This window comes from Globicephala melas, chromosome 9 (assembly GCF_963455315.2).
Source record: "Globicephala melas chromosome 9, mGloMel1.2, whole genome shotgun sequence".
NCBI lineage: Eukaryota > Metazoa > Chordata > Mammalia > Artiodactyla > Delphinidae > Globicephala > Globicephala melas.
Genome location: NC_083322.1, coordinates 98,406,948 through 98,433,455, shown reverse-complemented (window position 1 = coordinate 98,433,455; position 26,508 = coordinate 98,406,948). Strand labels below are relative to the sequence as shown.

The following is a 26,508-nucleotide window of genomic DNA, read 5'->3' as shown; positions in this document are numbered from 1 at the left end:
ATATCTGATTCTGGCCCTGACCCAGACTAACAGCATTACTTTAATGGCTCATTTCGTTTTATTAAATCAATACATGCCTCTTCTATTTAAAAAATTCAAATAAGACAAAATAAATGGATATCATACTACCCAGAAATAACTAACCACTATTAATTTTAAAACATTTTATTTGGACATAATTTCTACTTAGAGAGAAATTACAAAATTAAAAAGGCCCCTTATACAGAATCTCCTATTCTTAACATTTTAGCTCATTTACCATTCTCATTTATCATTCTTTCTCTCTTGCTGTCTCTCTCCATGCGTATGCATGTGTATACACACACACACATAAATACACATGTATATAATTATTTTCTTAACCATTAGAGAGTAACTTGCATACATCATCACCCTTTATCCCTAAATCCTTCAGTGTCTTATTTCCTAAGAATAGAGATATTCTCTCACATAACCACAGTACAGTTATCAACATCAGTAAATGTGACATTGACAGCACCTATATTTCAATTTAGTCAGTAGACCCCAAAATGTCTCCTTCTAGTTCAGGATCTAGTCTAGGGTTAGGTATTGCATTTTTTCTTGTCTCTTTAGCACCCTTAATCTGGAACATTTCCTCGATCTTTTTTTTTTTTTTCTTTTGTGACATTCATACTTTGAGATAATAATATTGTTCTCCCCCTCTAGCATAACATTTCATTTTGGGTTTGTCCTTATGATGAGATCAGGGTTCTACATCCTCAGCCAAAATGCTGTATAGGTGATGATGTGTCCTTCCTCAGGGTACCACAGCTGGGGGCACACATAGCCATCTGTCCCCATGGTCACTGGCTTTGATTACCCAGCCAAGTATAACTGCTAGGTTTTATTTTTCTCCTAGCACCTAATAAGCAATCTGTGAGGAAACATTTTGAGCCTGGGCAAGTATCTTGCTCCTTGTCAACATTTTCCTGCAAGAATTGGCATTCACTGGTGTTGCTAGCTTGCACCATTCTTGATTAGGATGATTCTGAAAGTGATGCTGCGCCAGCTGCAGCACCCTTCACATTAGCATTCTCTGATGAACAAGAGCCCTCATCCCCCCCCCCCGTTTGTTTATCTGTTTGTTATCTGTACGGGCTCATTAATACCTGTTTTTCAATGGTGTTAAATTAATTACTGTATTTAATTATATTCATGCCCAAATTGACTCACACTTGGTAGTGGGAGCCCCTTCAAGCTGGCTCCTGTGTCCTGTGACCTGCCCCGGCATTTTCTTTTTTTGAGCACGTCCTAATTTTCTGAAATAAGATGCTCAGGCTCATCTTGTTCTTTTGCTGCTCCAGCCCCGGAATCTGTAATTTCTCCAAGGAGACCTGGTGTCTGTTAGTGTGGAATGATATGAAAGGGTGCTTGGTATGCTCACTGGTACTATAGTGTCTTTGCTTCGTGGCCCTTTCAGTGGACAGAGCTAGGAAATGTATGCACGTTTACACAAATGGATACACATGTGTACAACGAGCATGCATATAGAAATCACGAGTACACACCAGTACCTCCAGTTCCAGTGTACCTCTGTGAATTCTTTTTCTAACTTCCTCCATTCCTTATTTTTACACCCTTTCTTCAACAATGGAACCCTGACTTCTGATGAAATCAACACATTTACTCATTCCTATGATATATCTAAAATAGTTTATTCTTAAATAGACTATACTTATCAAGCCTACTTAAATTAATTCAGGGGGCTTCCAGACGGGACGTCCAGACGGGAGAGGCCACAACAGTGAGAGGCCCGCGTACCGCAAAAAAAAAAAAAAAAAAAAAAATAGTGTGGGCAGGGAGGGATGACCCTGAATTAATTTTTTTTTTTTTTTTTTTTTGCGGTACGCGGGCCTCTCACTGTTGTGGCCTCTCCCGTTGCGGAGCACAGGCTCCGGACGCGCAGGCTCAGCGGCCATGGCTCACGGGCCCAGCCGCTCCGCGGCATGTGGGATCTTCCCGGACCGGGGCACGAACCCGTGTCCCCTGCATCGGCAGGCGGACTCTCAACCACTGCGCCACCAGGGAAGCCCAGAAATTACAATACCTTTCTTTTTTTTTCCCTGCCCACACTATTAACTTTTGATGAACATCCTTCTAGATCTCCCTGTATACACCTATAGATGAATAGACATAGTTTTATTAAATAGTAATCACACTGTACATACTCTTCTATAACCTGACTTTCCCCCCACTAATGAACATATCATTAACATCGTTCCATAACGTATCATACAACTTTTTGTCCACAAAATGAGATCCATAGAATATTTTTTAATGATTGCAGAATAAGACCGTACCATAATTCCTATTATTGTACTTTGATTTAAAAGGCATCTAGGGGACTTCCCTGGTGGCGCAGTGGTTAAGAACCTGCCTGCCAATGCAGGGGACACGGGTTCGAGCCCTGGTCTGGGAAGATCTCACATGCCACTGAGCAGCTAAGCCCGTGCGCCACGACTTCTGAGCCTGAGCTCTAGAGCCTGCAAGCCACAACTACTGAGCCCACGTGCCACAACTATTGAAGCCCGCGCGCCTAGAGTCCACGCTCCGCAACAAGAGAAGCCACCGCAACGAGAAGCCTGTGCACTGCAACGAAGAGTAGCCCCCACTCGCTGCAACTGGAGAAAGCCCGTGCACAGCAATGAAGACCCAACACGACCAAAAAAAAAGAAAAAAAAAAAAGCGTCCAGTTTTTCACTATTATATATAAAGTTGTCATCAACATATTTGTAACTAAATTTTAATTATTTCCTTAGGGTAGAAGTGGAATTACTGGTCAAAGGTTATGTATAGTTTTATGTTTTTCTGAATGGCTGTTTGCTCTGTCTCACAGTTTTTGAGAGTGCTGGTTTTTCTAGACCAGCGTGGGCACTTTTAAAAGCAGAGATGCCCAGTCCTGGCTTTGAGATTCTGGTTTCGAGGATCTGGAGTGTAACCAGGATTTGTAGTTTCTAAAGGCTCCTCAAGAGATTTTGATGTGCAGCCAATTTGGTAGGTGAAAGTGGTATTTCATTAATTTAATTATAATTTTCTTCTGAAATTGTTTCAGACACTCAGATTTGGGAGAAGTGGCCCCAGAAATAAAAGCATCTGAGAGACGAACAGCTGTGGCCATTGCAGGTAAAGTTGGGCTTCTGTCCACTCGGAAGCAGATCTGTTTCTTCTGGCCCATTGGGATTCTGGATCCCAGCACCACCCTGGGCTGTGGATCATGGACCTCCAAAATAAATAAGCCTAAGGTTTTTATTTTCCCTTTTACAAGAAGACCCATTTAAGTGTCTTTTAAGCTTCCCTCATATATTCAAAATAGGATTCACTTTTAAAAAGGTATTTACCACACAGTTTTACCGGGAGCACATCACTCCAATTTCAGCACGTTGCTGTTCCTGCCATTCTGAGCTGTGTTGAGGGCAACTGTCTAGTTTCTAAACTGGGCACACCTGAGAGTGAGCAGTGTGTTTTGTTGGGACAAGAGGTATGAATTGGGACTGTCCCTAGGAGACTGGGACTTGTAGTCTTCCTGATCATGGTCCTTACAAGCTGGTTTTTCTTTCTTTGGGGATTTGGGGGGGTGGGGCTGTAGCTGCCCCTCATGACTTCATCTTTAAGGTGTGGTGGCCACACTCTAGACATCTTAATTTCTCTTAATAACTCATTTTGGATCTATCTTTCATTAGTTTGGTGCTTCTCACAATGAATGTGTTCTATTGGATATTAATAGCATTATGCAAAAATAACCCTACAAAAACATGCAAATACGTTTGGGTTAATCCAGTTTTATTTTATTCATTCAAACAAATATTTATTGACTATTTATCATGTGCTGGCCTTGTTGTAGGGATTGTGAATATAGGAAACAATAGTGAATACAATGGCCAAAAGTCCTGGTCTTCATGGAACTTAAATTCTAGAAGGTTGGCACTATGGGAGTTCATGGCCGGTTGGTCAAGGCTCATAGCAAAGTTGGGATCAAGCAGTAATTGCCCAAAGCCCTTCAGTGTCTCAAGATCTTGAGTTGTGCTACTCAATACACTAGCCACTAGGCACACACTTTAAAATTAAACAAGATTAAAAATTCACTTCCTCATTCACGCTAGCCATATTTCAAGTACTCAGTAGCCATACAGCGAGTGGCTGCATGTTTAACAGTGCAGAAGTAGAACATTTGCTCCATCACAAGACGTTCTATTAGAGGGCATTGCTATAGAACACCAGGCAAGAAAATTTGAGAGTGGGCTGAGGAAAAGAAACGACCTTACTGGCCTACTGTGAGCTAGGCTGCCCTATTACAACAGCCTCATAAGATAGTTATTATTGGTCCTTTGTTTCATTTGAGGAAACTGAGGCTCAGGGACCTTCTTGCCCTTCCCCCAAATTCTATCTTTGTGTGTCTCTCCAGTGAATAAGCCTTGTGTAATTGTTTTTAAAAAATTTCTTTCTGAGGTATGTGAATTCCTCTTCAGTACATATTTTATTTTTAAGACTTAAAGTAAGCTCTTCAACCTATAAGATTAAAAAAAAAGTTGTATTGAAGTATAATATACATATGGAAAAGTGCCCATATTGTAAGTGCATAGCTTGATAAAGTTTCACAAACATGAACTGACCTAAGTTAACCAGCATCCAGGAGAAGAAGCCAAACAAAACCATCACCTAAGAGGTTCACCTTCTAATCACTTCCTACCCTGCCTCTGCCAGGGGTAACCACTCTCCAGACTTCTAAAAGCATAGATGCAGGGTTAGTTCTGCCTGATTTGTGCTTTATATAATCATCCTATAGAATGTATTTGCCTTATCTCAAGTCTGAGGACTCTAATTACTTCGTAACTCATTCTTTAAAAAAAAATGTATTTTCAGTCATTAAAGAGAATTCTGGAAGATGGCACAGCAGGAAGCACCAGGAATCCCTCTCCCCACCTGGACAACAGTTGTGCTGGCAGAATCTGTCTGATGTAATTATTCTGGAACTCTAGAGTCTGTCAAAGGCTTGCAACTTCCAGGGGAAGAATTAGAGGGTAAACTGCAGTTAATTTTGGTCAGTTTCAGCTCTTAACACAGTAGCAGCTACCCATCTCCCACTCCCAGCCAAGTGGCAGGCAGCTGTGCACATGATCTTAGAGCAACCTGACACAGCTTGTGGGAATGAGGGTGGGCAAAAACCCCCTGCCCTCCAAATATCAAGTATCTATGCTCTAATTGCTGATGGCTGCTTCTGATCACAGAAGTGAAGACAAAGAGGGGGGCAGCAGTTGTCACACCTCCAGACATTGTTGCAAGCCCCTCCCCCTCCAGCAAAGTGACTTACTGGGGAATTAAAAGGCCAACACCTTCTCTGCATCATTTTTTGCTTATTCCTCTTTTGTAAGGCACACATTAAAGACTAGAACATTCAAAAACAACTGCATAGGGGTTTCCCTAGTGGTGCAGTGGTTAAGAATCCTCCTGCCAATGCAGGGGACACGGGTTCGATCCCTGCTCTGGAAAGATCCCACATGCCGCAGAGCAACTAAGCCCATGCGCCACAACTACTGAGCCTGCACTCTAGAGCCCGCGAGCCACAACTACTGAGCCTGCGTGCCACAGCTGCTGAAGCCCTAGAGCCTTCGCTCCACAACAAGAGAAGCCACTGCAATGAGAAGCCTGTTCACCACAATGAAGAGTAGCCCGTGCTCACCACAACTAGAGAAAGCCCACGCACAGCAATGAAGACACAACACAGCCAAAAATAAAAATAAATAACTAAAAAAAAAAACAACCCCCCCCCCAAGAAACAACTGCATATATGGGGAAAATTAGAAAGTGATTGTGCAATTCCAGGAAAATGCTCAGAAAAGACCAGAGAAGACCTTAAGTTTACACCTTAGGCTGATCCTCAGCACAGAGACAGCCAACAACAATCAAAACCAAAAAAACAGACACAAAATAACAATAGCAAACCCTGGGTAAGGCGGAAGAATCTGATTTCCAGAGTTACCACATTATTACATTCAGAGGTGTTCAACAAAAACATCATAAAGCATACAAATGAACAGGAAAGTATGGCCCATTCAAAGGAAAAAAATCTATCAACAAAATCTGTCCCTGAAAAGACTATGGCAGATATATTAGAAAAAGGCTTTAAAACAACAATCCTAAAGATGCTGAAAGAACTAAAGGAAGATATGGAGAAAGTCAGGAGAACGGTGAGTGAACAAAATGGGAATATCAATAAAGAGATAGAAAACCTAAAAATAAACCAAAACAAAATTCTGGAGCTGAAGAGTACAATAACTGAAATGAAGAATTCACTAGCAGGATTCAAAGGCAGACTTGGCAGGCAGAAGAATGAATCAGTGAACTTGAAGATAGGACAATGGAAATGATCAAGGCTGAGGAGCAGAAAGAGAAAAGATTGAAGAAAAGCACATAGAGCCTACTGGACATCATCAAAAGGACCAAGATACTCATGTGGGAGTCCCAGAAGGAGAAAAGAAAGAGGCAGAGAGAATATTTGAAGAAATAATGGCTGAAAACTTCCTGAATGTAAAGAAAGACATACATGTAATCATTCAAGAAGCTCAATGAACTCCAAGTAAGATGAATTCAAAGAGACCTACACCAAGACACATTATCATTACATTTTTAAAAGAAATAGAAAAAGAAGATATCTTGAAAGCAGCAAGTGAGAAGCAAATCATTACACACAAGTGATCCTCAAAGAGATTATCTGCAGATTTCTCATTAGAAACTTTGGAGGCCAGAAGATTGTAGGCAGATATATTCAAAGTGCTTTTAAAAAAAAACTGTCAACCAAGATTCATGTATCCAGCAAAACTGTCCTTCAAACATGAGGGAGAGGGACTTCCCTGGTAGCGCAGTGGTTAAGATTCTGCCTGCCAATGCCAAAAATAAATTAATTAATTAAAAAAGAAAAATGAGGGAGAAATCAAGACATTCCCAGATGAACAAAAGCTGAGGGAGTTTGTGACCACTAGACTGGCCCTGGAAGAAGTGCTCAAGGGTGTGCTGCAAAGATGAACATTAGACCGTAACCCTAAGCTGTACGGAGAAATAAAGATATCAGTAAAGGCAAATACATGGGCAATTATAATAGCTAGTATTATTGTAACAATGGTTTGTAGCTGCATGTTTTGTTTTCTAAATGATTTAAGAGACCAATATATTTAAATTAAAAAATCAATGTAATAGCTAGCATCACTGTTGGTTTATAACTCCAAATCTTGTTCTGTATGTAATTTAGGAGACTAATGCATTTAAAGAGTTATTAGTTTATGTTTGGGGGCACGCATTATATAAAGATGTAATTTTGTGATATCAAAAGCCAAAAGCAGTGGGGACAGAGTGTAAAGGAGCAGAGTGTTTGTATGTTGTTGAGGTTAAACTGCTACAAATTCAAATTAGAATGTTACAACATTACGACATTAAATGTAATCCCCATGGCAACCACAAAATAAATTGTTATAGAATATACACAGAAGGGAATCAAGAAGGAATTCAAACATTTCACTACTTAAAAGTCAACTAAACACAAAAGAAGAGAGGAATGCAGGGAATGAGGGACAAAAAGCTATAGGCCTATAGAAAATTTGTTTCTATAGCACAAACACAGAAATAAGTGCCTCCTTATCAGTAATTACTTTAAATGTAAGTGGGTTAAACTCTCCCATCAAAAGACAGAGATTGGCAGAATTGATAAAAACACATGGTCCAACTATATGCAGTGTATAAGAGACACACTTTTGAGATCCAAAGACACAAACTTGTAAAAGTAAAAGGATGGAGAAGGATATTACATGCAAATAATTACCAAAACAGAATGGCAGTGGCTATACTAATTTCAGACAAAATAGGCTTTAAATCAAAAACAGTTACAAGAGACAGAGAAGGACATTACATGTTAACAAATATTTCAAAACAGCAAGAAGATATAATAATTATAAGCATTTATGCACCTAATGTCAGACCATCAAAATATATGAGACCAAAACTGACAGAATTGAAGGGGAAAATAGACAGTTCTACCATAATAGTTGTAGATTCCAATACCCCACTCAGAATAATGGATAGAACAACCAGACAGAAGATAGGCGAGGAAATAGAGGGCTTCAACAACACGATAAACCAACTAGATCTAATAGACTTATACAGAACACTCCACCCAACAACAACAGCATACATATTCTTCTTAAGTGCACATGGGACATTTTCCTGGATAGACCATATGTAGGACCACAGAGTAAATCTCAGTGGTTTTTTAAAAGACAGATATCACACAATGTATCTTCTCTGACCACAGTGGGATGAAATTAGAAATCAATAACATAAACTGGAAAATTCACAAAATTGCAGAGGCTAAACAACGTCCTTTTAAACAACCAGTGGATCAAAGACGAAATCACAAGGAAATCAGAAAATAGTTAAGAGAAGATAGATGAAAATGTAAACACACCATGTTAACACTTATGGGCTGCATCAAAAGTGGTACTGAGGGGGAAATTTATAATTATAAATGCTTACATTAAAAACAAGAAACATCTCATATAAACAGCCTAACTTTACAACCTTAAGTTGTACTGGGACAAGAAGAACAAACTAAATGCAAAGCTAGCACAAGGAAGGAAATAATAAAGATTAGAGTGGAGGTCAATGAAATAGAGAATAGAGAAAATCAGTGACCCAAAAGTTGGTTCTTTGAAAAGATCAACAAAATTGACAAACCTTTAGTTAGGTGGACTAAGAACAAAATAGGGAAGAGACTCAAATTGCTAAAATCAGAAATGAAAGTGGGGACATTTAGAAATAAAAAATAGAGTACTATGGGCTTCCCTGGTGGCGCAGTGGTTGAGAGTCCGCCTGCCGATGCAGGGGACACAGGTTCATGCCCTGGTCCGGGAAGATCCCACATGCCGCGGAGCGGCTGGGCCCATGAGCCATGGCCACTGAGCCTGCACGTCCAGAGCCTGTGCTCTGCAACGGGAGAGGCCACAACTGTGAAAGGCCCGCGTACCAAAAAAAAAAAAAAAATAGAGTACTATGAACAATTGTATGCCCCCAAATTGGATAACCCTAGGTGAAAGACAGTTCCTAGAAACACAAAGTTTACAAAGAAACAGAAAATCTGAATAGACCTAACCTAACAAGACTAAATCACACAAAAATAAAAAATCTGAATAGACCTATAACGAGTAAGCAGATTGAATCAGTAACAATAATTAAAACAAAAAAAAAACACCTTGCAAGAAAGAAGAGCCCTGCTCTTGATGGCTTCACTGGTGAATTCTACCAAACATTTAAAGAAGAACTAATACCAACCCTTTTCAAACTTTTCCAAAAAATTGAAAAGGAGGGAACATTTTTTAACTCATTCCTAAGGCCAACGTAATCCTGACACCAAAGTCGAAATAAAGACACTACAAGAAAACTACAGACCAATATCCATTATGAACATTGATGCAAAAATCCTCAACAAAACATTAATATTCAAACAGAATTCAGCAATATATTAAAAGGATGATACACCATGACCAAGTGGGATTTATTCCTGAATTGCAAGGATGATTTAACAATATGAAAATAGACCTATGTACTATACCACATCAACGAAATGAAGGAGAAAAAAACCCACGTGATCATCTCAACTGATGCAGAAAAATCATTTGACAAAAGTTAATGTCCTTTCATCACACACACACAAAAAACACTCAACCAAGTAGGAAGAGACGGAAACTACTTTCACATAATAAAAGACTTATATGAACAACCCACAATAAACATTAATGGTGAAAACAGAAAGCTTTTCCTTTAAGATCAGGAATAAGGGAATGATGCCCGCTTTTACCACTTCTGTTCTATCTAGTACTGGAAGTTCTAGCCAGAGCAGTTAGGCAAGAAGAAGCCATCCAAATTGGAAAGGAAGAAGTAAAATTATCTTTGCAGATGATATGACCTTACACATAGAAAATCCTGAAGATCCACGCGTAAAGTTATTAGAACTAATAAATGAATTCAGCAGAGTAGCAGGATACAAATCCAACACACAAAACTCAATTGCATTTTTATACTAAAATGAAGAACCTGAAAAGGAAATTACAAAGACAATTTCATTTACAATAGTGTCAAAAAGAATAAAATACTTAGGAATTAGCTTAAACAAGGAGGTGAAAGAGTTGTACAATAAAATTATAAAACGTTTTTCAAACAAATTAAAGAAGATATAAATATGTGGAAAGAGTTACCAAGTTCATGGACTGGAAGACTAAATATTGTTTGTTTGTTTTATTGAGGTATAGTTGATTTACAATATTATATAAATTTCAGGTGTACAACAGTGATTCACAATTTTTAAAAGTTATATACTCCACTTATAGGTATTATAAAATATTGGCTATATTCCCTGTGCTGTACAATATATCCTTGTAGCTTATTTATTTTATACATAGTAGTTTGTACCTCTTAATCCCCTACCCCTATGTTGCCTTTTCCCGCAGAAGACTTAACATTGTTAAAATGTCAATATTACCCAAAGCAATGTACAGATTCAGTACAATTCCTTTCAAATACCCAAAGACAGTTTTTACAAAAATATAAAATTCATTCTAATCATATGGAATCTCAAGGGACAGTGAATAGCCAAAACAATCTTGAAGAAGAACAAACTAGAGGCTCACAATTTCTGATTTCAAAACCTGCTACAGAGCTACAGTAATCAAAACAATGTGATATTGGCATAAAGACAGATATACAGACCAATGGAACAGAATAGGAAGCTCACAAATAAACCTTTGCATATACAGTCAAATGATGTTTGACAAGGGTGCCAAGGCCATTCAATGGATAAAGGACAGTCTTTTCAACAAATAGTCCTGGAAAAATTGGGTATTCTCTTGCAAAAGATGAAGTTGGACTCTTACCTAAAACTGTATACAAAAATTAACTCATAATGGATGAATGTAATCCTAAATGTAAGACTGAAAACTCGGTCTTAGAAGAAAACATTGGACAAAAGCTTCATGAATTTGGATATGGCTACAATTTCTTGGACGTAACACCAAAGGCTCCTGCAACAAAAGAAAAAATATACAAATTGGACTTCATGGAAATTTTAAAAATTTGTGCATCAAAAAGACACTATCCACAGAGTATAAGCAGCCCACAGAGTGGGAGAAAATACTTGCAATCATATATCTGATAAGGGATTAATATCAGAATATATGGAGAACTCCTAAAACTTAACAATAAAAAAAAACCTGATTCAAACATGGGCAAAGTCCTTGAATAGACATTTCTCCAAAGAAGATATACAAATAGACAATAAGCACTCTAAAAAATGTTCTACATCACTAATTATATTAGGGAAATGCAAATCAAAACTACAGTGAGATACCACCTCACACCCATTAGGATGGCTTCTATAAAAATAACAGAAAAGAACATGGGTTGGCAAAGATGTGGAGAAATTGGAACCCTTGTGCACTGTTGGTGGAAATGTAAAATGGTGAAACCACTGTGGAAAACAGTATGGAGGCTCCTCAAAAAATTAAAAATAGAGCTACCATATGATCCAGCAATTCCACATCTGGGTATATACCCAAAAAAATCAAAAGCAATGTCTCAAAGAGATATTTGTATACCCAGGTTCATAGCATCATTAATCACAATAACTAAAACATGGAAGCAACCTAAGTGTCCATCAGTGAATGAATGGATTACCAAAATGTGGTATATACATACAACGGAATATTATTCGGACTTTAAAAGGAAGGAAATTCTACGGTATGCTACAGCATGGATGAACCTTGAGAACGTTATGCTAAGTGAAATAAGCCAGTCACAAAAAGATAAATAATGTATGCGTCCACTTATGTGAGTTAAGTAGACAAAATCATAAAGTCAGAAAGTATAATATAATGGTGGTTGCCAGGGGCTGGGGAGAGGGGAGATTGAGGAGTTATTGTTTAATAGGTATAGAATTCCGTATGTACAAGATGAATAGAGTTATGGGGATGGATGGTGGTGATGGCCGTGCAACAATGTGAATATACTTAATGCCACTGATCTATACACTTAAAAATGTTTAAGATAGTAAATTTTATATTATGTGTATTTTAACACAATTTTTAAAAAGGAAAAATATTGGGAAAAAAAGCATTTTACAGCGAATAATCCTATGACATTTAGTACATTCACAAAGTTGTGAAATCACCACTTATCTATTCATTTCCAAAACATTTCCATCACTTGAAAGTAAAACTGTGTATCCATTAAGCAGTTTCTCCCATCCCTCCTTCCTCCCAGTCCCTATAGGAACCACCAACCTATGTTAAGCCTTTGTTTATCTATTCTGTATTTTCCTATAAATGGAGTCGTACAATATGGGCCCTTTTTTGTTTAGTTTCTTTCACCCAGCATAGTGTTTTAGGGTTCGTCCATGTTGTTCCTTTTTAAGGTTGAATAATATTCTATTGCATGGATAGACCACATTTTGTTTATCCATTCATCTGTTGACAGACATGTGGGTTGTTTCCACATTTTGGCTATTGTGAACAGTGATGCTATGGACATGCATGTACCTGTACTTGTTTGAGTCCCTGTTTTCACTTCTTCTGGGTATACACCTCTGATGGAATTACTCAGTCAAATGGTAAGTCTGTGTTTAACTTTTTGAGGAACAGCCAAACTGTTTCCCCAGCAGCTGCACAACTTACAGTCCCACCAGAAAGGTACAAGGGTTCCAGTTTTTCCCCATCCTGTCAATACTTGTTATTTTCCATCCCTTTTTTTAAAATTTTTTTTATTTTTATTTTTTTATAAATTTATTTATTTTTGGCTGTGTTGTGTCTTCGTTTCTGTGCGAGGGCTTTCTCTAGTTGCGGCGAGTGGGGGCCACTCTTCATCGCGGTGCACGGGCCTCTCACTATTTCGGCCTCTCTTGTTGCGGAGCACAGGCTCCAGATGCACAGGCTCAGTAGTTGTGGCTCACAGGCCCAGTTGCTCCGCGGCATGTGGGAACCTCTCAGACCAGGGCTCGAACCCGTGTTCCCTGCATTGGCAGGCAGATTCTCAACCACTGTGCCACCAGGGAAGCCCCTCTATCCCTTTTTAAAAATCACCATCCTAGTAGGTGTGCAGTGGTATCTCACTGTGGTTTTGATTTGATTTCCCTAGTGAGTAATGAATTTGGGCATCATTTTATGTGCTTGTTGGCCATCTGTATATCTTTTGGGAGAAATGTCTATTCAAGTTCTTTGCCCATTTTTTTTTGTTTTGTTTTTTGGGTTTTTTTTAGCGGTACGCGGGCCTCTCACTGTTGTGGCCTCTCCCGTTGTGGAGCACAGGCTCCGGACGCGCAGGCTCAGCGGCCATGGCTCACGGGCCTAGCCGCTCCGCGGCATGTGGGATCTTCCCGGACCGGGGCACGAACCCCTGTCCCCTGCATCAGCAGGCGGACTCTCAACCACTGCGCCACCAGGGGAGCCCTGCCCATTTTCTAATTGAGTTTTTTTTGTCTTTTTTGTTATGAAGTTGTAAGAGTTGTTTATGTATTCTAGATACTAGACCCAATCACATATGATTTGTACATATTTTCTCTACTCTGTAGGTTGTCTTTCACTTTCTTGATAATGTTCTTTGATGCACACAGGTTTTTACTTTGATGAAGTCCAGTTTATGTGTTTTTTCTTTTGTGGCCTGTGCTTTTGGTGTCATACCTAAGAATCCGTTGCCAAATTCAAGGTTATGAAGATTTACCCTCATGTCTTCCTCTAAGCGTTTTATGGTTTTAGCTCATATTTAGGTCACTGATACATTTTGAGTTAATTTTTATATATGGTGTGAGGTAGGAGTTCAACTTCATTCTTTTGCATGTCGGTGTCCATAGCTCATTCTTAACACTAACAGCCCCAAGGTGTCAAATAGTGTCTTAAATGTCCATTTACTGCCCAATAACAAACATTCCAAAATGTGAAAAACCCTACAATGTGAGTACTGGCTACTTTAATAATTGAAAAAAACAGTCATTCAATTTGATGGCTGAGATGGTTTTAATTGCCCCACTTAGAGTTCATTTTCAGTGGTAGGTCCTGTCCACATTCTGCCCCTTGTGTTCCATTTGAGCCCAACATCCCCACTGGGTTGGAACCCAAGCCTGTCCCACCCTGACCAGTTTTGTCCAACAGAAAATATAGTGGAGACCTTGGCCCACAGTACCAAACCCTTGCTGGCCTCCTGTATTTGCTGCTGGCTTGTGTCCTTGGCTGAAGCCCTGTGCCTCCTCTTCTGTAGTCTGCTGGTGACCAGTGGTTATCATGGCTTCCAGTGCTCTCTACTCAGAAGCTCTCCCACCCCTCATCAGCGATTTCCTTAGTCTGACAGCGTGACCTTCGGCCACTTTGTGCATCCTTGACTTTATCCACCTATTATCTCTCTGTTCCAAATCAGAGCTATCTCCTGTAACTAGCAAAGCAAGGCCCTGTCTTCTTTGAGTCTGAAGTTTATTCCTTGCTTCCAGCTCAAAACTACTCTCTTGGAGCCACCTTGATCCCATCTCAGGCTTCTCTAGGTGTCCCGTTCTCGTCTTTAACCATTGTACCTTCTCAGATGGCATTTTAGGCTCCTTGGAAAAATTCTTGTGATGTCTTTTGTCCACTGTGAATAAAATAATCTTTTGACTGCTCAACACTGCGGTTCAATCTGTATGAATCATCTGTGTCTTCTCTAGTATGTTCATGCTCATACTCTCCAAAGCCCCCTTCCTCTTCTCTTGTTTTTCTCTTTCCAGCTCTTCATGTGTATCTCCCAGAGATGTCATCAAAGAAGACTGAATTGTTTATCTATCTGATTATATGGAAATCATGAGAGAATAAATCTGAAACTGTCAGAATTTTTTCCTGATTCATAAGCTTTTAAAAATACAATTTTAATTTTGAAATAGGTGATACTTTTACTTGGATCAAAAGTTGAAACAATAAAAATATGTACAGAGAAGCCTTGCTCCCATCATTCCCCTTTTGCTGGCAAATCTAGACTTTTACGGTCTTTTTTCCCAACGTAAATATCTGAAGAGCACTAAATTAAATAATTCAGTAATTAAAAGTACTTAGTGTTGATGAATACATTATGCTGTTAGAGACTTTGAACAAGTACGTCTACTTGTGAGTTATAGCTATTCCCCACTCTATGCCCTCCCCCAATATATGTGCATCATTTTAAGTGATAACAGGAACTCCTTATGCTAGAATAAAAATAAAGTTTGTAGGAGGTAATCTTGAAATTAAACCAAAGAACTTATATCAACTTATATTTTAAATAGTTTCTAAAATCAAAGATTAATCTATATATGTTTCATGAAGTTATTTATATTTTCACAAAATTTAGTAAATTTTACAAGGAGTATACCCTAGAGCAAATCATTATTTTGTGTGTAGCTATTACAACTTTGTGTCATATTTGGGGTTGTCAACAAATGAAATTTACGTAGGAAAAACCGAAGCTAATAATAGTACTCAAAATAAACATTAGCTACCATATCTTCACTTGAACTTTTTGGTAGAAGGGTCCTAACTTGCTGATGAAACTAACTGTGTGCCTATGTCTTTTTCTTCCAGATTTGGAATGGAGAGAAATGGAAGGAGATGATGGTGAGTTTCATTATGGAGGGAGAAACTACAGGATCTGGCACCAGATTGGACTGGGGAAAGAGGGCAAAGTGAACAGTAACTGGGATTTTAGATTTTGAACAATTGGGAGAAGTTGCTACCTTAGTAAGGAAGAGAGAGGGTTCTGAGTTTAGCTTAAATTAATTTGTGTCAATTCAAGCCACCTGATTTGATTGACACTTCATTTTCCTTTGCTTTTTTTAGATGGTCCCAATGAGGCTCAGGACAGTGACTTTCCAACAGGTATGTTTCTTCTCTCTGTTCTCGTTGCCTGTCCTATTGAAGGAAGACATCACCTGGGCCGGTAGTTCCAACCCCTGTGACTGCATCAAAATCACTGCTAGTCCATTAACCCTTTATGTGCCATAAATAATATTGCCAGAGAGACAACTCCCCGGGGACCTGTTACCATACAGCGTTAACACAGAGAGTTTGTATCTTTGGAAGTAAAGCCCAGAAATCTTATTTTTAACAAGTTCCCAAAGTGATTCGAAAGCACATCCAAGTTTGGGAGTCTTTCGTCTGATCCAGTGGTTTCAATAATAGATCCGCCAAGGGTCCCGGACTGGGCGTGAGGGCATATATTAATAGGTTTGTTTGCTCTGGCTTTTCCCTGTTGCGCTTAGCTACCATGCTACGTAAGAACAGTTGTTCTCTGTCTGGATAAGAAAAACAGTGTCCCTGGTTTCATGCAGGCAACACTCAGAAACCCGAGTTACTTATATGATGGATTTCTACTACAGTCTCCCTCTCCATAGAGTTCTTTAGTTTCTGCAACAAGTTTGCCAGCTCCTGTACTCTCTGGGGTGGTGGCACAGCCCGTAGAACTCTCTCAGCCCCTGTGGAGTGTGGAGTTTCTGAAGAGAGACATTAGGCAGCAAGTGGACCCCTACAGGGGAACGAGACACCTCTTTTCCAGTGCTTTGAGTCCTGCCGTTCACCAGGCACGGTCCCGAACCCATCATATGACTTCCTGGGAAACAAGAAGAGGGCTGATCACCTGCGCTTCCTCCTGTGGTTTACATCCACATTTAAGGTAGCAGCACAGGCATAGTAGCTTCCTCTTTCGAGAAAAGAATGGAGAGAATCCTGGAGCTCAGCAGGATTTGTATTGATTTATTTTGTTAATAGACTTACCATTTAAAGTTTACTAATTATATGCAGGAAATTATATGCAATGAAAATTGGTAAGATGCCATGGCCAAGAACGGGATCGGTGGATGAAACCTTTGCAGGTGGCCTTACTGTTCTGAGCATCTAGTGCTTGTAAGAATTCTTACTGTATTGGATGTTATGGTTGAAAATCTGAACAAATAAGTACAGACTTGTGATAATCTCTACCAAGTATTTTTATCAGTGGCTTCAGTTTTGCAAAATGTTATTTATCTGTGATTTCTGTTACTCTGTACCCAGTAGTAACTCCCTGTTTCCTTTACACATTTTCCAGCTTGTCTGTAAAGAGCAGAGAACATTAACCAGAAAACCACAGTGAATCAGTGATTGTGTCCCCCGTGGGGAATTCCTGGTGACAGGGTTAGGGAGTCCACTGCTGCGCCAGAAGCACAGGAGTATCTGGAGGGAGCGGAGGCGTGGCCAGAGAACGGGGCCTGTGCTCCACAGCTAGGGTGCACAGCTGCTCACTCTAGCCGATTAACTTTGGGCTTGGTGTTGCTGAATCTCAGGGGTTTCAAGAGAGACCAGACATTTCCTCCCAGTTCCTAACTGTTGCCCCCAGACGCCCTTTTCTCGTCCCTCTCCCATGCCACATGTTTCCGACCCCACTTGGATCTGGGGTGGGTGATGGTACTTCTGTCTTGGTCTCAGGTGGCCTAGGGGTGCCTGCATTTTACCCTGAAGGAGGCCACCTCCTACATGCCAGGCTGGGCTCTCCCCTCCCCACCTCTAACCTGGGTCCCTGACACGCAGGGTAAGCGCTGATATCTTCATTTCTCTCCACAGTGGAGAGGAGCAGACTACAAGAAATGCTGTCCCTCCTGGGACTAGAGACGTACCAGGCACAGAAACTCAGCCTCCAGGACTCCCTGCAGATCAGTAGTGATAGCATGAAGAACTGGGCTCCACAGGCTCCGAAAGACTTGCCCTGGAATTTCCTCAGGAAGCTGCAGGCCCTCAACGCCGAAGCCAGGAACACCACCATGGTGCTGGACGTACCCCCGGACACCAGGCCTGCGGAGAAGGAGAGCCAGGTGGAAGAGGAGATCATCTACTGGGACACGGCCGACGACATCTCTGCGGACATCTATTCCTTCTCCGAGCTGCCAACACCCGATACGCCTGTGAACCCCTTGGACCTTCTCTGTGCCCTTCTGCTTTCCTCAGATAGTTTCCTGCAACAAGAAATCGTGCTAAAAATGTCCCTCTGCCAGTTTGCACTCCCTCTCGTTTTGCCCGACCCAGAAAACCACTACCACACGTTTCTGCTGTGGGCCATGAGGGGGACTGTGCGGACATGGGGGTCACAGCCCCCAAGGGCGGTGGGCAGCTTCAGAGAAGACAGCGTGGTCCTGTCCCGAGCGCCCGCCTTCGCCTTTGTGCGCATGGAGGTCAGCAGCAACTCCAAGTCCCAGCTTCTCAACGCCGTGCTCAGCCCTGGCCACAGGCAGCGGGACTGTTTCTGGCATCGGGATCTGAACTTGGGCACCAACCCTCGGGAGATTGCAGACGGGCTGGTGGAAATTTCCTGGTTTCTTCCCAGTGGCAGGGAGGACTTGGACATTTTCCCGGAGCCCGTGGCCTTTCTGAACCTGAGAGGTGACATCGGCTCTCACTGGCTGCAGTTTAAGCTCTTGACAGAAATCTCCTCGGCCGTGTTCATCTTGACTGACAACATCAGTAAGAAGGAATACAAACTGCTGTACTCCATGAAGGGGTCGGCCACGAAATACTACTTCATCCTGAGCCCCTACCGCGGGAAACGGAACACAAACCTGCGGTTTCTGAACAGGTTAATCCCTGTGCTGAAGATGGACCCCTCGCACGTCCTGGTGAAGGTCAGCAGCACGGACAGTGCGGGCTTCGTGCGCCGGATCCGCGCCATCGTGGCGCACGTGACCCGGGCCCCCTGCAGGAGGGTATCCGTGGAGGACATGGCGCATGCGGCCCGCAAGCTGGGGCTGAAGGTCGATGAGGACTGCGACGAGTGCCAGCGGGCGAAGGACCGGATGGAGCAGATCACCAGGAAGATCAAGGACTCGGACGCCTACCGCCGGGCCGAGCTGCGGCTGCAGGGGGACCCTTGGAGAAAGGCGGCCCAGGTGGAGAGGGAGCTCTGCCAGGCCCAGTGGGCTGGGGACCCTCCTGAGAGGTGCAGGGCTGAGCTGAGGCATCGGCTGCTGGAACTTCGAACGCAGCAGAATGGCCACGATCCTGCCTGGGGGCTTCAGGAGTTCATCTCGGGCATCAGCAGCCCCTCTCTGGGCGAGAAGCAGTACTTCCTGAGGTGGATGGAGTGGGGACTGGCCCGGGCGGCCCAGCCAAGGCCGAGAGCGTCTCCGGAGACGATGCTTACCCTGAGAGCAAAGCACCGTGGGGCCGTGGACTTCAGCGAGCCCCTCTGGCCGGAGCCCCTGGGGGTGGAACACTTCCTGCGGGAGATGGGGCAGTTCTACGAGGCCGAAAGCTGTCTCGTGGAGGCCGGGAAGCTGCCGGCGGGGCAGAGGCGGTTCGCGCACTTCCCAGGCTTGGCCTTGGAACTGCTGCTGAAGGGGCTCCCCCTGGAGCTGATCGACGGGAACACCCTGAGCACCCCCCTGCGCTGGGTCACGGGGCTCCTGAAGGAGCTGCACGTCCGCCTGGAGAGGAGGTCGCGCCTGGTCGTCCTGTCGGTGCTCGGCGTGCCGGGCACAGGCAAGTCCACCCTCCTCAACACCATGTTTGGGCTGCGGTTTGCCACGGGAAGGGGCCGTGGTCCTCGAGGGGCCTTCATGCAGCTCCTGACGGTGGCCGAGAGCTTCAGCCAGGACCTGGGCTGTGACCACATCCTGGTAATCCACTCCGGGGGCTTGATAGGCGGAGTCCTGACCGAGGCAGGGGAGAGGTTTGAGCAAGAGGCTTCCCTGGCCACGTTAATTATGGGGCTGAGCAATGTCACTGTGGTCAGTTTAGCTGAAACGAGGGACATTCCGCCGGCTATTCTGCATGCGTTTCTGAGGCTGGAGAAAACAGGGCACATGCCCAACTATCAGTTCGTGTACCAGAGCCTGCAGGATGCGTCTGCCCCCGGCTCCAAGCCGAGAGAGAGGAAGCAGCTCCTGGACGAGCCCAGGGATGCGAGCAGAGCCACGGTGCAAATGGAGCATCAGGGTGGCGGGATCCGGACGCTGGCTGGCCTGGCCTTTTGTGACCCTGAGAAGCAGCACGTTTGGCACATCCCCGGCCTGTGGCATGGAGTGCCCCCCATGGCCGCTGTGAGCTTGGGGTACAGTGAGGCCATTTTTGAACTGAAGAGATGCCTGCTGGAAAACATCCGGAATGGCCTGTCCAACCAAAACAAGAACATCCAGCAGCTCATCGAGCTGGTACGACGGCTGTGAAGCATCGAAAGAAAAGGAGTCCAGCTGCCAGAGGCCCGCCGCGAGCAGCCTGTTCTGATGGGGGTGTCCACGTGGGGCTGTGCCCAGCTCCTGAGAGGGGAGCCAAGTGACGGACGGGGCCCAGGTCTGGAGTGGCCTACGCGGTGTCAGGGAAGGATGTGACCTCACAGATCAGCTCAGAGATGCTCTCGGGAGTATAAGAAGCCTGGGGCAGGAGGGGTAGACACAAGCAGTAACTTGTCCTTTGTCTCTGAACTTCGAGGCCCCTGGTGGCTTGGCCTTTCGTACAGCTGCTCCCCGTTCTCTGCCTCTGGAGTGGAGAGTGGCTCCTGAGCACTGCAGCCCGGGCAGCTGGTACCGGGGACAGGGTTGGGGCGCTGCCCTGAGGAGGCAGAGGTCGGCCTTCCCTCCAGCGAGCCTCAGCATCGGCCTCGGTGACCTGGTCCTGCCCGCTGAGGAAAGGGCCCGCCGTGGGCAGGGGCTACTGTGCTACTCAGTGTTGACCGACCCTGCCTCGGGGGGGGGGTTCCTGTTGGCTCTCGTGCGCCCACAGCGCTCCGTTCACACCTCTGTCGCAACACTCAGCACGCGCAGCGTGACTTACCTGTGCACGTGTCTGCCTCTCCCCTAGACCTGTGAGCTCCTTGAGAGCAGGGGCTGTACACTACCCAACTTTGTACCCCCAGGGCCTGGCACACCGCAGGCACTTAATAAATGTGTGTTGAATGAATGAAACTAGTGGATGCACAAATGATAGTAATGGGTGGTTTCCTCTCTGTGCCTTAATTTTTCTGTTTCCTCCAAGAGGATCACAGTGTCTGTCTGAGGGGGTTGCTTGCTAGAACATCTGAAATAGTGGACACCCGAGAGAGGTGTCTTTAAAAATGCCACCACATCCCCTCTCTTTAAGCAGAGATCCATTCTTCAGGCTGTTACTGGAAAACCGAACTAAGCATCTTCACAGGGGCTCCAAAATACCTGCATCGTTACCCCGTTTTAGAGGCGAGGCAAGGAGGCCTAGAGCAATTAAGCAGCTTGCCCAGCCCACAGACCTGCATCGGCAGAGCGGAGCTGATGGGGACGCCGGTGCCCTCAGCTCTGTGCCTCAGCTTCCCGGCCGTTCATCTCCCCCAAACGTCCACAGCTTCCGGGCTCACCCCCAGCCTTGCCCCTGGGTGTCAGCCCTTCATCTCACTTCCTTGCCTCCAGGGCCAGGCCTCCTCCCTGGCACCATCCGTGGCCCACGTGACACCATGAGCCAGAACGTGGAGCTCCTCCTCTGCTGAGTCTCCAGCTGGAAGCTTTGTCTGTGCTGGCCCTTACCAAGGGCCAGGGTCACCTCTCTGTGCCTCAGACCCCAATCCCAGCTGTGCCACTAGTTCTGGGAATCTCTGCTTGGGCCCTAGGGCCTCCTGCCCTCTGTATTTTGTGATTCCAGGAAAATCAGTCCCCCGGGTGGTAACCAGGAGCTTCTCTCTATTCCTTGAACTCCTCCTCCCAGACTCGGAAAGGGAGCCCCCTGGACTGGAACCCTTTTTTGGGTTCCAAGGCTGTCAGCCCCTTCTCTGGCCCCAGGATGCTCCAACTACTGCTCCCCTGATGTTCAGAAAGTTGCCCCTGTGTTCCGGGAACCTGGCTCTGATGTGTGAAACGGAGGCTGGAAGAAGTGCTGGAACTCAGGAAACTTAATCTTTTTTTTTTGTTTTTTTGCGGTACGCGGGCCTCTCACTGCGGCGGCCTCTCCCGTTGCGGAGCACAGGCTCCGCACACGCAGGCTCAGCGGCCATGGCTCACGGGCCCAGTCGTTCCGCGGCATGTGGGATCTTCCCGGACTGGGGCACGAACCCATGTCCCCTGCATCGGCAGGCGGACTCTCAACCACTGCGCCACCAGGGAAGCCCGAAACCTAATCTTTTGCTAATAAATTCACTTTAAACCTTTTCACTTCTGAAACTCAAAAAGAGTGTCTAATCCTCAGGCACTACAAATTCATTTCTTCGTGGATCATGAAATAACACAAATATTAAGATGTTGGTTCACCTGGAAATACCAATACCTCTCTTTACTTTTTCCCCCTAGAGCCATGAAGACTACCCAGTTGCCTCTCTAGCACTGTAGGAATTTCACCCAGGATATTCCTGGGTCCCAAGTTCAGGCACTGGAAATCTCTCTTAACAATTGTTGACTATCAACCAGTTCCTTTAAAAATTGATTCAAGTTATCCCTGAAATCTGAAACAGGGAAGCCAGCTTTAGTGGCTCCCTACTTTAGTGGTTCCTAAGGATTCTTTACTTTGGGTCTGTCCATTGTCCAAAGATAAGGTTCAGTCACTCAGTTCCTGAAAATTAGGTGTGTGCTTTTTTTGGAAGGGAGAGGGGAGGAAGAGTTCATAGCTTTCAACAGATTTTCAAAAGGATGCAGGATCCAAGATCGATTAATAACTGCTTAGTAATCAGGAAAGTTATTCCATATATCCCTAGGACCTAAGAAACTACGAAATCACATCCAACACTTGCCCAGTATATTTAAAGTTCTGAAAACAGACCAGTCTGAAGACTGAATGTAACAGACCTTGAGCAAGAGGTCGCCCTCGGGCAGCCCCAGGCAGGACTGCCGTGGAGGACTCACAGTCAAGCAACTGAGGAATTCTGGAACTGCCTGCGCAGTGTCCACAGACCATTGCCTCTGTCAGGTGCAGGAACAGGAAAGGTTGCCCTGGAGCACTGATTTTTCCAGAGTCAGTTATGGTGCTCGCATCACTCGTTTTTAGGGGTTGATGTGGAATTCCATGACCTGCGCGAGGGGTTCACCTTCAGACCCTGAAGTCAGTGTCGCTCCTGTAATTAAATTTCCACAATACTCGGGTCTTGACTGGTGCCCTGGAGCCAAGAACACTAAACATCAGTCTACCCTAGGCATTCCTGGGTTCACCACAGCCAGAGGGCCCCCCTACATCAGACCTGAAGACATCTTAGGGTCTGAGAGGTCACAGAACTTGCTATGGGGCTACTGGGCAGCAGTGTCTTGGAGCCCAGCTTAGTGACCTGACAGCCTCTCAGAGAGAGAAGGGTGACTGGGCTGCTCCCAGGGGGATCAGGAACTTTGGTGAAAGCAGGAACCACATCAGTGATCTTGGAGTAAATGGGCCTGGGAGTCTAAGACTGGGCACAAGGGCCCCTGTCCCTCTCCCTGGAGATGGGAAGTAGCTCGGTCAGCATATGGAACTCGAGGCCTGGTTCTGAACTTGGTCTTGCTTCCTGCTAATTACACGGCACCTGAGCGAGTCATTCAACTTCTCTAAGCCTTACTCCCCACTACTGGCACCTGCTCTGGGGTGAGTGCGCAGAAGCTGGTTTTGGAGGAGCCGGCCTGTGTACGTAAGTAAGGCACCCGAAGCTGTGCCTACACCAGTCTGTGCACCCATGAGCCTCGTGCAAAGCGAGCTGTGTGCCTTCTACATCGACCTCAGACATTTTAACAGGCCAAACAGGATTCATCTTGTAATCGATCAGTGGTATCTTAAAATTAATTTGCGTCCATTTCTCTTTCTTAATGGTATATCAAGTAATGCCTTCTAATCGACGTTATCTTAGATTTACTGAAACACATTTTCTAGCAGGGCTGGTGTTGAGAAATGTGTACCAATGTAAGCTTGATCTGGTAGCTCTCCCCAGCTCCTCAGATGGGAATTAGCACAGTAAAGAAAAATCCTTTCTCTCTTTCTGAGCCAGTAATAAAAAAATGAGTTTCGCTACACACCTATCCTGAGTTCCTAAAACTTCAACAAAATTACATCAGAGTGCAGCCTTACAAGTACCAGTAAGTCAGAACCACAGAAGAGAGAGCCGAGGTGCCCTTGGTCCTGGCTTTTGTGACTTTCCACCCCTCACCCACAGGACCCACACGCTCTGGATCCCGCGGCTTCATTCATGCTCTGTCTGCCTGGGGCCTCCTTCCACCTGTTCTTGGTGAGGCTGACACTTCTTCAGGACGGACTTGGATGGCAGCCCCACCTCCACTCTACCACCTGAGGGGTCAGGGGCCTTTCTGTGTTCCTGTCATGGTCCTTATCTAAGACCCTTTCGCGTGCCTGCTCCTCTGTGTTCCCCATTGGAAGGAAGGGTATCAAGCCCATTTTCTTGTGTCCAGGTCTAGCACGGCATCTGAGAATCAGGGAGTGAGGTCTCCATGGCTGTCACACGTGGGGCCCACTCCTCCTGTCCAGGTACTCCAAGCCCTGGAGTTGTGACGTTCAGCCCAGGGTACCAGTGTGGCAAAGGGTGCTTCTAATTGGTTCCACTATCGGGAGACTGGACCTCCTCAGCGCGCCAAAGCTGAAGTCGGTAATTATAGCTTGGGACTTGGCCCTTCTTCCTGCGCCTCAGCAGAAGCAGAGTGGGGTAGGAGGACGCAGCAGGAGCTCAAGGGGAACATGGGGTAAGAGCCCCCTGGCTGCCTATGCAAGGGAGAAGACAGTTCAAGACTCTGCTTTGGTCTCAGTGGTTGTTTGGCTTAGTTCCCGGAATCGAGGTTGCGAGAACCTCTGGGATTCTTCTTGGTGAATGGGTTGGTTATTAGGAGAAAACGAATTAGCAAGAGTAATATGAAAGCCATAGGATTACAGGGCTTCCCTGGTGGCGCAGTGGTTGAGAGTCCGCCTGCCGATGCAGGGGACACGGGTTCGTGCCCCGGTCCGGGAAGATCCCACATGCCACGGAGCGGCTGGGCCCGTGAGCCGTGGCCGCTGAGCCTGCGCGTCCGGAGCCTGTGCTCCGCAACGGGAGAGGCCACAACAGTGAGAGGCCCGCCTACCGCAAAACAAAACAAAACAAAACAAAACAAAACCCATAGGATTACAAAATGTGAAGTGTCAGCAGTTCCGAATTAGAATAAGTCCGTCCCGTGAACACCAACATGAGTGGAGTTGTCTCCGCTAATCCCACCGCCAACAGGAAGGCAGACGTCTCGGCCTGGGGCAGTGCTCCCTGAGGCTGCATTCTGGTGAGTTCCAGGAAACAAACACTATGTTCTAGGCTGGACCGTGCTCTGCAAGCCCAGGTAGGCTCAGAGTCTCCCTCTCGCACAGTGTCACCCCACAGCCTGGCCAGTGTTCTATCCTTTGATACAGGTGAGCCCTCGGGACAGACCGTCTTCAAAAAAATCCAGACCACACAGCAGCCGCCTATGTGTCTTGTGGCCCAGTCCCCTCAGAGTTAAGAGCTGTGATGGCCTTGCAGGACGAGTGGTAGGAAAGGGCTGTAAGGACCATCCAATAGCCCTCTCCTGCAAAGGGGTCTCTACGGATCAGGTTCTGGGGGTCTCCCACATAAACCTGGAGTTCAGGACGCTGGTTCCCAACCTTGGCTGTATATTGGTATCATCTAAGGAGCACTGAAAAAGGACGGGTGCCGCGCCTCTGTCCAGTACTGTCCTTGTGGTGTGGGACCTGATGGGCTCTAATGTGCAGCCGGCGTGGAGAATCGCTGCTCTGAGAGCATAAGCGGGAGTCTGGACCCTCCTGGCTATCATGAGGAGAGCACAGGGGCTCATGTGTGAGAATAAACAGCTGGACATCCCTGTCTCCTCCAGGCTCTGGTCTGGAGCCCCCAGCAGGGGAGTAGGCAGCCTCTTCATGTGAGTCCCTTGCTCCTAGATGTGGCTTCTCCACGCCCAGGAGGTCCCCCCAGGGCCAGTCCTGAGTGGTCTGTGTCCAACCACAGACACACAGCCCATTCCTCCATCCTGCACGGTTCTGAACATTCACCCCCACCAAGTGGTGCAGTGGAACCTCAGATGTGGAACGAGCACATGCTTTGGAACAAGAAGGCTGCTACCCTTGGCTAGTTCTGTCACCCCAGGCGAGTCTCCATCTTCTGATCTGCCAAACCTGGACAATATTGCCTCCTTTACAGCATTGATGGGAGAAGCAAAAAGTGCAGAAAAACACTGTTAGCGTTTTGTTAAATAGAAATAAATATCCTACTAAAATTTTTCTATTGGTGATTTAAAACAATGTAACAGTTCATACTAATGCATTAAAATGCACTTTTAAGTTACTTAAATCATGCAAACACATTCACGTGACCCCCATTCCGCACCACCCCCCTTCAAGGAACCAGGTGAAACCCTTTTTGCAACAAGGCATAGTATAAAACAAAGATAATAAACAAAAGGCCAATGAAAGATCTAGATCAGTTTGGAATTCCTGGGAGACTCTTCAGGCCTAAGGAAGAGTGGCAAAACTTGAACCCCAAGCACAACAGCCCCTGCTCAGCTGG

At 44.9% G+C, this 26,508-nt stretch overlaps 1 protein-coding gene across 9 annotated transcripts in view; it reads left to right on the top strand.

The window, feature by feature from the left end:
* The window catches only part of URGCP (upregulator of cell proliferation), a 93,071-nt gene extending 72,090 nt beyond the window's left edge, over positions 1 to 20,981 (top strand). For 7 of the 9 annotated variants that reach the window (XM_060304907.1, XM_060304906.1, XM_030871280.3 and 4 more), the window contains 4 exons: positions 3,074 to 3,144; positions 15,627 to 15,659; positions 15,882 to 15,920; positions 17,637 to 20,981. In XM_060304907.1, coding sequence (XP_060160890.1) covers positions 3,074 to 3,144; positions 15,627 to 15,659; positions 15,882 to 15,920; positions 17,637 to 20,230 — 2,737 coding nt within the window. In that variant the 3' untranslated portion in view covers positions 20,231 to 20,981. Of the gene's footprint in view, positions 1 to 2,715; positions 2,754 to 2,785; positions 2,807 to 3,073; positions 3,145 to 15,626; positions 15,660 to 15,881; positions 15,921 to 17,636 lie in introns of those variants that run through there. The other 2 variants (XM_070046270.1, XM_060304909.1) reach the window with 2 other exon arrangements.
* Positions 20,982 to 26,508: the final 5,527 nt, after the last annotated feature.